We start from the raw sequence: 14,300 nt of genomic DNA, 5'->3' as shown, positions 1-14,300 counted from the left end.
TTTTAGGATAGAAGGATGGGGATTGGTTTGTACCATACAACATTCCATGCACATGACAATCACAAGATCACATACACAATCCTAAATAGATAATCCTATTAATCATGATGTTGTAAATATAACAACTATATTAAATAATAATCATTTCATAATCAATAGGTAATAAATCATTATTAATAATCAATAAGTACCTACGAAATCAGGTTGAAATGCAAATGTAAACAATAATGGTAAAAATAAAACGAAATAAATCTTAGACAAGAAAATTAAGATTTATAGGTACTTAAAACTAAATTTGTTAAGCATCAAAAAGAGTAGTAAGAAAAAATTTTTCAAAATCCTTGGGCAGAAAGTTTTTCAAACCTAATGAATAAGAACTGTAATATCTTAATCAACAATAAAACTTTTTAATACTTAAAGAATAGCAAAATAATATCTTCGTTAGAATTTTCATTGAAATTATGAAAAAATACCAATTTTTCTTTGTAAAAAAAATATGAGACTTTAAATATGAATTTTCAATCATTCCTTGATCTAAATAAAAATGTTTTACTTGATTGAAATTCATATATAATTTTTTAAAAAAAATCTGCTAAAAAAAAATACTTGATTTTTTTCTTAGAATAAATATCGAATCACGCAACCTCGACACATTTATTCCTTTTTGTTAAACTTTTCAGGTAAGTTTTAAAATGAATTGTACTTTTGAAAAGAAATTAAACTCAATAAAATTAAATTTGAGCATATGAAATAGAAGAATATTTAATCGCATTTCATTTGATTCTTATTTTAGGCATAAAAATAGGCATATGAAAAATGTGGCTTTTTACTAAAAAAAAACTCAATTTCCATAAAATAAGAATCAATTATTAATCATAATTTTTAACAACTGCCTGACTGATACAGCATGTTCTTCTAGGGGAGATTTATCTGTCAGTCTGAACAAGACTCTTGCCGTCTTTCTTCCATCCTCAATTCTCGTCACTCGGCCCATCCTCAAACATCTCATCAGCGGATTGGTACTCGTAACCAGAACTACATCTCCATCAGCTAGTGGCTCTGCCATCTCATCCTTCCACTTGGACATCCGTAATATCTTCGGTAGGATCTCCTGGCGGTAGGCAGTCCAAAACTGGGCAGATAAATCTTCCAACAACTTCAACCTGGAGGAAATTTGGTCCTCCGGTTTCATCGCCACATTGCACAACGGCTGGCGGTCAACATTTCCCAGCAGCTGGCCAGGGGTAATCAGCCGCCAATTCTCCACGTCGTTCGCAGCTTCAATCGTCAGTGGTCTGCTATTCATAATTTTGCTGACCTCCGCCAACAGCACCAGGAGCTCGTTGAAATTAACAGAACTATTCACCAACTTCTTGGACAGCAATCTCTTGGTTAATCCCACCATTTTCTCAGCCTGCCCAATATAATGGTGGGCTCGGGCCGGGATCTGAGACCAAGAAAACTCTACCTGGCTGCCCAACTTCTGCTCTAAAACCTTGCGAGCACCGGATAATTGTGTGCCCATGTCGCTTACTATGATCTTCGGCAGACAATGAACAGCTTCCAACTTGCGCAGGGACAACAGGATACTGCTGGTATCATACTTTTCCAAGGCATCTAACCACAACGCCCCTGAGAATCTGCAGACCACCACGAACACCCACACCTTCTTCGTTGCTGTCTGACTCCTCGTTTTGGCGGCAGCTCTCCTCGTAACCAGCGGACCCATCAGGTCGACTTGCACAGCTTCAAAAGGCCTGCTCGGGACCAACTTGTCAGGTAACACCTCCTTCATGGTAGCACGACATTCCTTAGCCCTCTCAACACTGCAGGGCCAACACTTCTTCACTTCCATGATGGCCAACCTCCTTGCCTTCACAATCCAGCACCAACGGCGGCTCTCAGCTAAAGTTCCACGAACACCAGAGTGAAGCTCAACATGCGCTTCTCTCATAAAAACAGCAGCTAACCAATTACCAGGCTCCAAAATTATTAAACCTGGCATGTCTTCAAATATCATTTTACGGCCGCCAGTCATGGCGTCAATGACTGGCTGTCCTCGACCAACCATTTTAAGAATCCTCATCTCCCTGGTCACATAATTTCCACCGGGACCAACGACAGGCCAGGTCAATGATACTTCATGCACTAATGGATTTAATGACGCATAATTGCCTTTAGCGTCATTTATCCACTCATCCTCTTGGCTTCGTGACACAATGAAAAGTTCCGCCGCCGCCATAAAATTGTACAAAGACGGCTTGTACACAGCATCTGCGGCTGCTACATGACTACCAGCGGCTGTAGCCTTACCTTCTTGTCTGCTCTTTAGCTTCTTCAACCAGGTGTTCGCAACTTGCAGGACAGCTGCCATAATACGCTTGGCCTGTCCAAATGATCTCCTGTGCTTAAACCTAAAGACATCTTCAGCGGCTTCTCCGGCAACTTTCATTGAACATAACTTAACCATTTTGGTATTCAACTCCTCTGGGGGTAAAACCTGCTTGACTTCTTCGGCAGTTTTCACCGGCCACGCACTTTCATCCTGGCGCAACCATTCTGGGCCCAATCTGTACCTGGAACCTGGTCCCAAATCTGATACTTTGCAGGTGCTTCTGGTGCCCAAATCTGCAACGTTTTGCGTCCCCGGGACCCACCTCCAGTCATCCTTGTTGGTCGCAGATTGAATTTCTCCAATACGATGAGAATTAAATGTGTTCAACATAGCACTGTTGGAAACTATTTGTGATAAAACACACGATGAATCAGTAAAATACATCACTCTGATAATATCAAAGGGCAGGGCATCTCTGACGGACTTTGCCAACCTTGTGGACATCTGGCACCCCATCAACTCAAGGCGTGGAATTGATTCACACTTGACCGGCGCAACTCTTGACTTGGTGGCTAGCAGAAACGTTTCAAATCCTTGTCTAGTTGGCCACCTCAAATATGCATTACTTGCATAAGCCTCTGATGACCCATCCGAAAACATCATCAAGGATGGAAGGCCAGTTGGTTCATCCGGAACCACACAACGGTCAAACTCCAATTTAGCGACCTCAGCTCTGTCCTCCAGCGACTGAACAAGTTCATCCCGTAGACTTTTTGGAATGAAATCTTGCCAGCCCAAATTCAGCAAACAGGTTTTCCGCAGGACAAGTTTAATTCTCAACAGAATAGGGCTGCAAAGCCCGATCGGGTCGAAGGTTTGGGCGGCGAACCTATGGACCATCTTCTTTGTCAGATTCTCGTCCAAGGCGTCCTGGAGGTTGTACAAATCAGCATCCTCTTTCACCTTCCTTCCCTTGACTTTACCATCTTGGTTGACTCTTGTGGCGATGGACAACACATCGGTGGCTGGCTTCCATATCAGCCCGAGAACCTTGGTATGCTGGCAATCATCTCCAGAATAAATGACTTGTTTGAAGGAAAAACTACCTTTACCGATAATCCTGTCGGCCTCTTTCATCATCTCCTTGGCTTCTGGCTTCGATCCTGCTCCCGAAATAACGTCATCTATGAAGCTGTGCTTCTCAAGCTTGACTGCAACTGGAATCTGAGGTAACTTGAATTCCTCATCAGGGTAGGTAGGTATTTGTGGCTCCTTCCATAATTCAGGTTTGGCAACAATTTCACTACCATTTATTTGTCCCTCTCCATACATCTCCTTGACCTCTGCTTCACTCTTTCCGCCGAACAGGCGGGACGTCAACTTCAGGGCTGTAACTGCCAAATTTCCCGCAGCTAACTCGCCGAAATTTACAACTTTGGTCAGGTAAATTTCAAGTGGACCATCTGGCGTCGGGGAAAACAAAACTCTCTTCATCTGGCTGTCGAACTCTGTGGCCAGGATGGAGTTATAAAACTTGGAGATATCCGCGGTTATACCAACCTTGTAACCGCGGAAAAGCATCAAATGATAAAAAATCTTCTGCATTGGCGGCGGGCCTCCCAGCATTATGTTATTAAAACTGGTACCCTTGAACGTCAGAGAACTATTTGCACACAATCGCATGGGTGTGGAACTTGAATCCTCCTTGAAAGCAACCACTATTGATGAACAAGACTTAGGTCCTTCATACTGCAACTCTTCAGGCGTGGCTTTTTGGAAAACGCCTCTTCTTATGGCGTCGTTGAATACCTCCACATACATTCCATAGGTACCTTCCTTGACCATCCTGGCACGATCCTTTTCAGCAATTTTGCGGGCTAAACTTTCATTGTAGGGTAAAGTGTGAGGATCTTCAATATAAGCATATTGACCTGTCCACTTGTTGGACTGCAAGTCTAGGGTTAAACCTGCCTCAATTATCCTCTGCCTCTCACGCTGGTCCCAGGTAGTGCCGTCGGCCATAGCCTTGCACTCTTGACAAGCAGTACATCCTGGACAAAGTGCCTGCGGCTGTATGCCAAACGATTCAGACGTCAGAAAGTCTGGCAAAGTGCCTCCACTGACACTGACAGCCTTATAAGCCGACTTTTGATCTCCAGCTCCACCATCAGCACTCGTACAGATAAAACCACTACCAAAAATGGTTCGCCACAACATAGACTGGCCCACTTTCTGGTAGGTTGAAGGAAACACGTCAGGATGTGTATTTCCAATGATGATATCTAAGCCTCCACTAATATATGTAAACCTTTCTGGCGGCATTTTAAATATCTCGGCGGCAGTTTCGGGGTGGACCGAGCGCATCTCGTTGGCCCCGCCGAGGGTAGGCATGACAGCTGCCTCAAACTCCCTCAGATTGCCGTCCCTATCCTTCAGATAAAACACAACATTGCGGCAGGAAGACTCACTGCCATCAGCTACAGAAATAGTTGTATATCTGCCAGTAGATTTCAGCTTCAACTTGTTGGATAACTTCTCAGACACAAGTGGCAAATTTGCCCCGGAGTCAAACATTACCGTGGCGTGGCAGGTGCCGCCGCCAGGTGCTACAACAGGAACTAACTGAAGTAAGAAGGTACAGGGGCTGGGTGCAGAACTTGACTTGTAGACTGTATTCACACCAGCACTAGCCTCATGGAGTAACCTGGAATGGTATCTGTCGCAATTATTAGTACCACAAACACCAAGCTTCTCAGATTTATTACACTTGTCAGCAGTATGGCCGTCGCACAAGCAGAGTTCACATAACTTCTTCTGCTGGACAATTTTCTTTCGGTCAACCACATCCATCTTCTTAAACGTGAGGCAACGGAAAATCGGGTGTTTCTCCTTGCAGCTCTCCACAGGACATGCACTGTTCCACTTGGAAGCCTTGCCCTTTCCAGCCTTTCCATTCTTATCGTCGCTGCGGCCAGATACTTGCGCGGCGGCAGCTCTATCACGATTTCTCTTGCCGGCGCCACTATCATAGGACATATCACCGGCCAACATGGCACCTCTGGTCCTCTCCAGCAGTTCAACAATCTTCGGGATGTTTGGTTGGTTCATGCTACCAAGCTCCATCATAATTTTATCCCTCAAATTTTCAGGGCACTTGTCTTTAAAAATATGAATGAGAGTTAGGTGGTTGTAATCCTTAGCTGCAGAACCAACGATGGCTTCTACCTCCTGCATCATGCTCTTGAAGGTAGCAATTGCGCTAACCACGTCCACAGGTTTATCCACAGGTTTCATCTTGTTCAACTTAGTTAAAATCCTCATGAACCGGCGAGTGTTTGATAAAAACATCTGGTCAAGAAACGCCCATTGTTCATTGTGATCTCTAATCGCTGACACTTGCTTGCGTAGTTCCGGGTTGGTTATCACCTTCTCCATACACAACATCAGGCTTAACCTCTGGTCAGCAAATCCATAACCAGAGCATAGATCCTTAAAGACCTGTTTAAAGTTTGGGTAATCCGTGTCAGTACCGTCGAACGACGGCAATAAACTGTTGTCCCAGCGCCCATACTGCGGGTTGGAACTCCGAATATCCACGGCAGACATACTTCTGGAGAGCATGGCAGGTGTCCCACTCTCATCCAGATTAGATGAACGACGTTCCATCTCTCTAAGCCTTCGGTACATATCACGTACTTCTTGGCGCAACTCCACGGAAATTTTAAGCACTCCCATGTCCATCTTCACCTTCTCAATGACGTCGAGGTTCCTGGCGACAGTGCTTGACCTCGCGTCATCTGAATCATTGTCAAGCCAGTACAGAATTTTTGTACACTGCTCCAACGACGCATAAACTTTATCTGCAACAGTTTTTTGCTCACTAGCTTCATCCAAATCACGCTTAAACTCGCGCAGCTCACTAGTCTCCACGGCAGGTTTTAGACTTTTTATTAGGTCAGATTGGTCCTTGACCTCACTAAAAATGTCACGAATTGATTTTACATTCACATTTTCACATGAACTAAAACTTTGGCAGGCTTTTAGATTGTCATAAAACAATTTTAACTGTTCATCAAAAACTTCTAGCCTTTCACTGCCAATAGCGATTGCTCGCTCAATTTTCTGCTTTTTGGTTAGTGGCATATTGATTCACTAGGTACTTATTTCACAGAAAAATTGTCACAGTTTATTGCATCAATAATTCACTAGATGCTATTGATCTCTTGATGAATGCTAACGCCTATTCATCAGATATTTTGAAATTGTCTCAACCATGACACTTTGGTTGAGCTTGGACTTCCGAATTAGCGGGAAGTTCACGAGATCAGTTGGCGAACATACAAAACCCCCAATACCAGGAACCATCAAGTTTCAACAGCAGGTTTGAATATAGATTTATTGATGAAATTATTTCAAAAGACCTGAAATTACAAGATCAATTAATAAACAGAATAAAATATTATTCGTTATCTTAAAACTTTGAGCACTAAAAAAATCTTTTTCTTTTCATATGGTTAAAGAATCTTTGGAAACTTTGGCTTTTAAAGGAAAATTATTTGGTTTAATAAATCATTGTTAAATGCAACAATAAGGCACATAAAAATTACCAAAACATATATTAATCATAATTAAGTTTCATGCTTAGCTGGCTAAAGCCTTCTTTTAAAACTACATATAATCGTCCTATACACCATACTTCTTAATCAAATTAACAAATTCTACCTGAAGCTCTTATGGTTTCAAATCCCTGATATACTAGGGTAGTTCACACTCAATGAGACCAATGATAGGCCCAACTTTGTTCTCCGCAATCTTCACACTCTCATATCTCATTCAAAAGTAAAGAACGTGCGCTTCAAAATAAACAAACACTCTATGCCGCGCCACATTATGAAAGGAAAGCCCTAAAAGACGACATTTGCGCTTTGTTTTTGGTTTAATGATAAGGAATTTAATTTCGAACTTGATAAACACAAAGCTTCCTCGAAAAGAGGTTAAGACACCATATCTTTTTAAAATTTTGTGACAATCAGCATCTAGTCAACAACAATTATTATATGAGAAAATTCGATCAGATGAATGTAATACAACTATCTTGTTATATTTTATAAAAACATTATTAATATTATAAATATTGTTTATTAATAATTTTACATTGAATAAATATGGTGTATATAAAATTGTTTTAAAGCTTACCTAACATTAACAAAATAATACAGAAATGGTACAAGATTACAATTGAATTTATATGTAAATGCGCAAATTTTTTTTGAATCAGTCTATAAAATCCTTTTTTAAGATGTACATTTGTGTTCAAATAAGTTTAATTTTTGAATCAAAATAACTTTTTTCTGTCTTAAAAGGTATTTTGATGCCAAAAACTTGATTTGAAATTGTTTTGAAACTAGACTGAAGATGGTATATGATTGTTGTAGTTTACATGTGTCTGGTGTTTCCCATTCCACCGTGTCCGGCCTGAAATACAATTTGGAGTGAACAAGAATGACATCCATAAGTAGCGAAGATCAATAGTAGTAATAATTAAAGTGAGCATTAAAGAAAGGTTGACATAATGAATAATGCGTCATATAAATATTCACAAAACAAGAATGACAACAACCCTAAAAAGCGAAGCTCTAAGATCAGAATTTGATTATAGAGATGCCTTACATATCATATTGTACGTTTTACGGCTTACAAAACTGTTTTTTAAAAATATTATATGTAATTTTTTATTTAATTATCCGCAGAAAGCTGTATATAATACGATGCGATAAATAACTATTCTAACCTGTGAGGCCCCCTTGTTGCTGCCTGACTGGAGGCTGATCTGTGAGTTCCTGCCAGCCAGAATCTGCTCCTCCGTGAAGTTCCTCACATTCTTGGTGGCCATCTTAGGTCCTATACCGGGTCCCTCGTACTCTGGGTGCTTCTGGGTGGTCCGGCCCAGGGAGTATAAACACAGGACAACCTACAATGTTAATTTTGTTCGTCAACCGCTATCAATCAAGGTACAAGTAAAGGACTGTCACTACATCAGACACCAGAAATAAATAATTGAAAGCAGCACGACTGTGATGGCATCATCATCGCCGCTAACTGACGGCTTATTTTCGGCGACCAAGCCTGGACTAAAAGCTGTCCTAAGAAAAGAAAAAAATAAGTGAACCTGAACTTTATACCACTTTATTGATGCTTTCTTACAAATTGCCTCATCCACAACCCCCTTTATTCTACAAATAAATTGGAAATAAGTGGGGTGGTTAATTTTTTGACTAACTCTAAAGTTACCTCTATCGGCTGTGCAATGACCCTGTTGGGCTACGAAGTACCCAATATAACCTAACCTAACATACCCACAAACATACGAAAAACTACCCCCCCCCCCCCACTCATTATCAACTCGTTTCAAAATAAGATAGTAGATTGGCGGTGCTGAACAGGCACTTTAAAGGAATATTCCAATTAAATTTATTGGCTGTTTAAGTGAAAAATTGTAACCTGTGGAATATTTCTGGCCTCGAAAAGGTCCGGAGTTTGGAAAACTTCCTCGTCAGGGACACCATACTTTTTAGCAGCTGTCAGGAAGGACTGAACATTCTCCATTAACAAGAAAGCGGGGCCCTTAAATAATTTATATTTATCGTATAATTGTAATATACAATAATAAAATGGCCTTATTCGCAGGCAAGGGCGTCCAGGGGGAGGGGGGTGAAGGGGTGATTAACTTTCCCCAAAACAAATTTGGAGATTTAGAATTTAACCATCCAACAAATTTTACAGGTTTTGGTAGGGGGCAATATTGAATTATCCCCTCAACCCTCCTAACGAGATTTTTGTACCATCCCCCTAAAATAAAAAAGCTTTTGATTGCTCGCCGATCGCCAATATCTTCAGTCTAGAAATATAAATTTTGTGTAAGTTCCCCAAAAGAATAAAATTAGCTAGATATACTATTATTTCGGAGAATATTTTACGAAATATAAATCATAAAATCAGTCCCTGTTTTAATGGTACGAGTCTAAGGCCCTTTTGAGCAAATAAAACTGTAATTAGAATCATTTCATAATTTTTTATTTCACTATCCACGGAAAACTGTGCTATCGTGCTATAAGAAAAAATAACGTTACCTTTTCTTTAAATTTGGGGATGCTATTGGCAGCAATCTTGTTCATAAGCTTGCAGAGAACAACTCCATTCTTTAGAATATCAGCAAAGTCACCCTCAGGTACAGGTTCATCCAGAACAGCGTACACCCACTAAATTAAACAAATATTAATGTTATAAGCTAAGAATCTTCATAAATGGATATTGACAGGGGAAAATTTGTCGTTGATTTAGGTTGCTAACATTGACCTCTTTTACTGAAATGTATAAAAGTATTAAAACCTATGTGCTGTTATCATATCAACATAATACTATATTCGAGTGTCATTAATATAAATATACTTATATAGGTTATACATTATGTTGGTCGTAATGTCAACAAATATGTCAGACACTCCTCTGAAACGATCTAAAGTCGCAATGAACCATTAATATTAATTCCTCCAGGTTTGATAGGGAAAAGTTGGTAAAAACAACCAATGGATTTATTATTAATTGGATCTTACACCAGATTACCATGTACTCTAATAAAGTGAAACTTGTAGCTGGCTAAAATAACGATCAACTCTCCATCTACTTTACCTCATCCCCTCCCCTCCTACTGGACGAATGAACTGACCAATAAATGATGTCCATGTTAGTAGTCTAAATAGACAACAATTTCCCCTGCCATAATATCCACGTATATTCTATATCCATTTAACAACCTAATGTGTATATTCAAGAGGGTTTCAGAGAAAAGGTTTATTTAAACTCATGGCTTTGCATGAGAAAATCTTGGGTCAGCCAACTTTTAGAATTTGATAATTTTTAGGCATTTTTTTATCCTATTATATAAAGTAATAAGCTTTTTGTCTGTCTGTAGCAAAGGATCTCGCTAACTAACGAACATATATGGTTTCCTTTACAGTGAATCTTCTTAAAGGTCCTAAGATGGTTTTAGGCTATTTTTTGCCCATCCATATCCCTTTGATTATAGAGCCCCTAGATGCTAGGGGCGCAGCCACTAGTAATTAGTATACAGTACTGAGTTTTAGAAAACTATAAAAGCTTTTCTTATAACCTAAAAAATAGTTAAAAAATTAAGGGATAAGAAAATGGGCAATAAATTGATGTGGAAACGTTTAGACTCTGCTAATTTTTAACATTAAATCAAAATTTTATAAAACTGTCCAAAGTTCTAAACCAATATAAGAAAAGTTATAAAACTTGAAGAAATAATATAATTTATAGTGCAATGACCTCTACCTCCTGGTTTTATTAGAGCAACCTAAATAAAAAAGTGCTTTCCAAACGCCAGACTTTAAAACTTTAAAAAAAATAACAACTAAAAAGAAATGATTGGCTTTAAAAATGTTGCAATAAAGGGCTAGTTAGGTTAGGTTTTTTGTGGGTTGATAAACCCAAGATAAATAATGCTCAAAGGTTTCAGGCCCGAGTGAAATTTGATCTTTGACCACACAGCGCAGACTTACATAAACATTTCAGGAATTTAAAGGGATAAGACAATGATCGATAAATTGATGTTCATCCACAATTATGATGCACAAAATTATCCTTTCTGTGGATTAAAATTAGTGGTTGAAACGTTTAAACGCTCAACTTAATGGATCAACCAATAAAAATTCACAGAAGTCCCTAAAGTTGTTAAACTAATCAATAAGAAAACGTTATTATACAACTTTGAGGACTAGTGCAATAAACAGCCCAATGTTCCTTCTCTCCCATTAAACAATTATATTCCACACAACAATACACAATCTTTTCATTATTGTTTAAAGGTTTGCTAGATATATATTATACATATTTATAGTCGGTGGCTTCGCCCCTAGAGGGACTTTGCAGTCCCACTTCTCACACAATATTTGCTTTTCTTTCAAAAGAAATGGAATTTTTAGCAAGAGAAATTATTTAGGGATCATTTGTAATTTCAGGAGAGAGTTGACCTATGTCTTCTATAAAAATAGCTAAAAACAATTTTAAATGCTTCATGTAAAGAATACCAATTAGGAAAGACAGACAGACATCATAGCTGAATTAGTATTTGTTTAGAATCATATATATAGCCTAATCTTTATACTCTTCCCTAAAAACATTTTTCTTATTATTTTTGAACAATTTCGGCTTTTAATTTTACAGGAAAGATTTAACTAAGTCCCAGAGAGAAAATTATGATAAAACTTTCTGTTTTCATAAGTAATTCATGTTTATCTAACAAAATATGAAAAATTTAAAAAAAAAAAACTTGGTTGGTGGGCCAATTTTAGCTCTTGTTACAAATTACCAATTAAAGGAAAGATTAAATGGTTATATTTTGCCAAATTAGAAAATTTACAAGAAATCTTGGCTAAATGGATATAGAATATACGTGGATATTGTGACAGGGGAGTTTTTTCGTCCTTAGATGTTAGTCAATACGTTCCTCCGTGGTCATGGGAGCCTGGGAGGGGATGCGAGGAAACCGTTGTATTAGCCAGATGGGAGAAACATTTTATCAGGGTATGCGAGAATCTTTCACATTATCCACGTATTCTATATCATCCATTCTTGGCTATTAGGTAGGTGCATACTTTAAGTTTTAATCAAGATTCATTAGTAAATTTACGACAATTTTTTTCTTGTCATAATATCCACGTACATATATTCTATATCCATTCCCACAGTTACTATTTTGGTTGAAAGTATATTTTAAAGGAAAGATTTGTTTTAGATTAAATTATCTACCATTGTTATTTAGTTCCCCTGTTAGCAATGTCATATATGGGTTATATATATGTGCATATGATTAGCATATTTAGTATTACTTCTATCATACCCCATGCTATACGAAAAAGAAATTTGGGGAAATCCTTTTAAACATTTGTAGACCACACAAACTGAATGAACTGAATGATTTATCAATTTCAGGGAAGCTTCACATATATCCCGGGAAGGTTTAAGATATTTATTTATTAGAATTATGTCTTAGGATGGTTTTATTCTATTTTTCTTCTCTTTTCTGCTGCCCCATCCATACATTACAGAGCCTCTAGTATATTTATAAAATGTTAAAAATAAACTTTGAAGGAGTTAAAGGACTAAAAAGATTATCCGACATAAAGTTGGTTTAAAAATAACACCCTGCTTATACCAACAATGAAATTAATTCGGAAAAAATCACGAAACCTAAACGTGTTTTTCAGCTGTTGTTGGGGGGCAACACATCGTAAAATTGACGACCTCTCCATTTACCCCCTAAATATTATTTCATACTTATTTCGCTTGTTGGTTATACCTTATACCTGAATAACACCCCAATTTAAATAAAAAAAACTACAAGAAAAACATCATTTTAAAATTATTCTAACACGGGGGGGGGGGGGGATGTTGTTCATTTATTAGAAAAATTTGAACCAGCCCACGCAATCAATTTTACACTTTCTACATTATCTTAACCCAGAGATAAATATGAAATTTACCTAATGGAATGCACCAATAAATTTGATGAGTTCTTATGCACTAGCGGCACTTATAAGCCTCTAGGGGCATTTGAGAGGTGGGAAGTAGAATAAACCTTCCCAGGACATACCAGAAGCTATACTGTAAAGGAGAACAGTATCGGTTAGGCGGTTAGCGAGATCTTTTGGTAAACACAGACAGCGATTCTGTTACTTTTATAAAAGGATTGTATAATTTTTAAAAGTATTTTACAATCTTTAAATGGTTTTATAGAAAGAATATCTTATTTTTTTGGGTTGAAATAATTAGTTTAGAAGAACCCCACAGGAATAGAGCCGAAAATAGTTATTAATTGCATCGTATTAAAGACAGCTATCCGCGAATATTGAAAGGAAATTTATAACTTTAATTACTAGCTTGTTGGACCTGATGGGCCAGAGTCACGGACTTACTAAACTGGTATTAATTTTAGGATTTTAATATTCATGGAAAATTGTCTAATACGATGCTATTCATGATTTTGTTAGAACCGGTTATAATCCAGCGGATATTTATCGGTTTCGAAGCCATACATATATTACTCACCTCCAAAACTTCCTTCTCTTGTTCAGCGTTTCTTGGAGCCATTTTTAAATCTGAAATGAAAAATAATTATGTTTAATTTTTTGGGGTTTCAAAAAGTGTTTGTTTTGCTATGAGCTCTTTATTTTCTTTTATTTTTTACATTTTTTGATGAATAGATAATGTAATGTTAGCAATGAAGAGGTATAATCAGGATAAATTTATTTGTCGGATTACGTTAATTTTGGCCTTCCTATTTGAAGCAACAAGGTAAATTATGTCAGAAGGTAGTGGTGCTATAAAGATTCAGAATTTGTTGTTTTATTTATAATCCACCCAAAATTTTCTATCTAGGAAGGGTTGGTATAAAATAAATATACTTATCTCTTCAATAACTCATATATCTTAGTAGATTGGTAGATCTAAATTTTAGGAAATCCCATTTCATCTTTTGAATACTTATTAGATCTATGAAATACAAACAATTATAAAACTAAAATAATTGTGAGAAGCCTAAATTGCCTAGTTGATGTTGGTTGTTGAGCAAATAACAGTACATCAATTTCCTCATTTGGTGATCATCATCATACAATCATTACAAATACACATTCACTTTTCAAAAGCGAATCTTGGATTCAATGTGTCCGTCCGTCCGTTCGTGTTAACGGATATATTTGAATTTAATGATAGATTTATCAATTTTATTGTCACAAGGTTAACATGTCAATCCTATAATATAAAGTAATACGATTTTTTGCTGTAGCTTAAGATTTCAATAACTACTGAAACGATTGAGTTCTCCATTTCAAGGAAGCTTCTTATAGGTTCCTGGATGGTTTTAGGCTATTTATTTTTATAT

General features: G+C 37.7%; 1 protein-coding gene across 1 annotated transcript; it reads right to left on the bottom strand.

Annotated features, from left to right (window-relative positions):
• Positions 1 to 7,454: 7,454 nt before the first annotated feature.
• On the bottom strand, positions 7,455 to 13,536 carry LOC145316213 (myophilin). The gene is made up of 5 exons (XM_080156568.1): positions 13,466 to 13,536; positions 9,466 to 9,594; positions 8,837 to 8,959; positions 8,127 to 8,306; positions 7,455 to 7,810 (listed from the first exon to the last, which is right to left on the bottom strand). Exons 1-5 carry the CDS (start codon positions 13,505 to 13,507, stop codon positions 7,772 to 7,774), a joined length of 513 nt encoding a protein of 170 aa, XP_080012694.1. The 5' UTR covers positions 13,508 to 13,536; the 3' UTR covers positions 7,455 to 7,771.
• Positions 13,537 to 14,300: the final 764 nt, after the last annotated feature.

The sequence above is a fragment of the Acartia tonsa genome, chromosome 4, assembly GCF_053477335.1.
Source record: "Acartia tonsa isolate MP-2025a chromosome 4, ASM5347733v1, whole genome shotgun sequence".
Lineage (NCBI taxonomy): Eukaryota > Metazoa > Arthropoda > Copepoda > Calanoida > Acartiidae > Acartia > Acartia tonsa.
The sequence above is the reverse complement of the archived record's forward strand: the minus strand, read 5'-3'. Positions and strand labels throughout refer to the sequence as shown.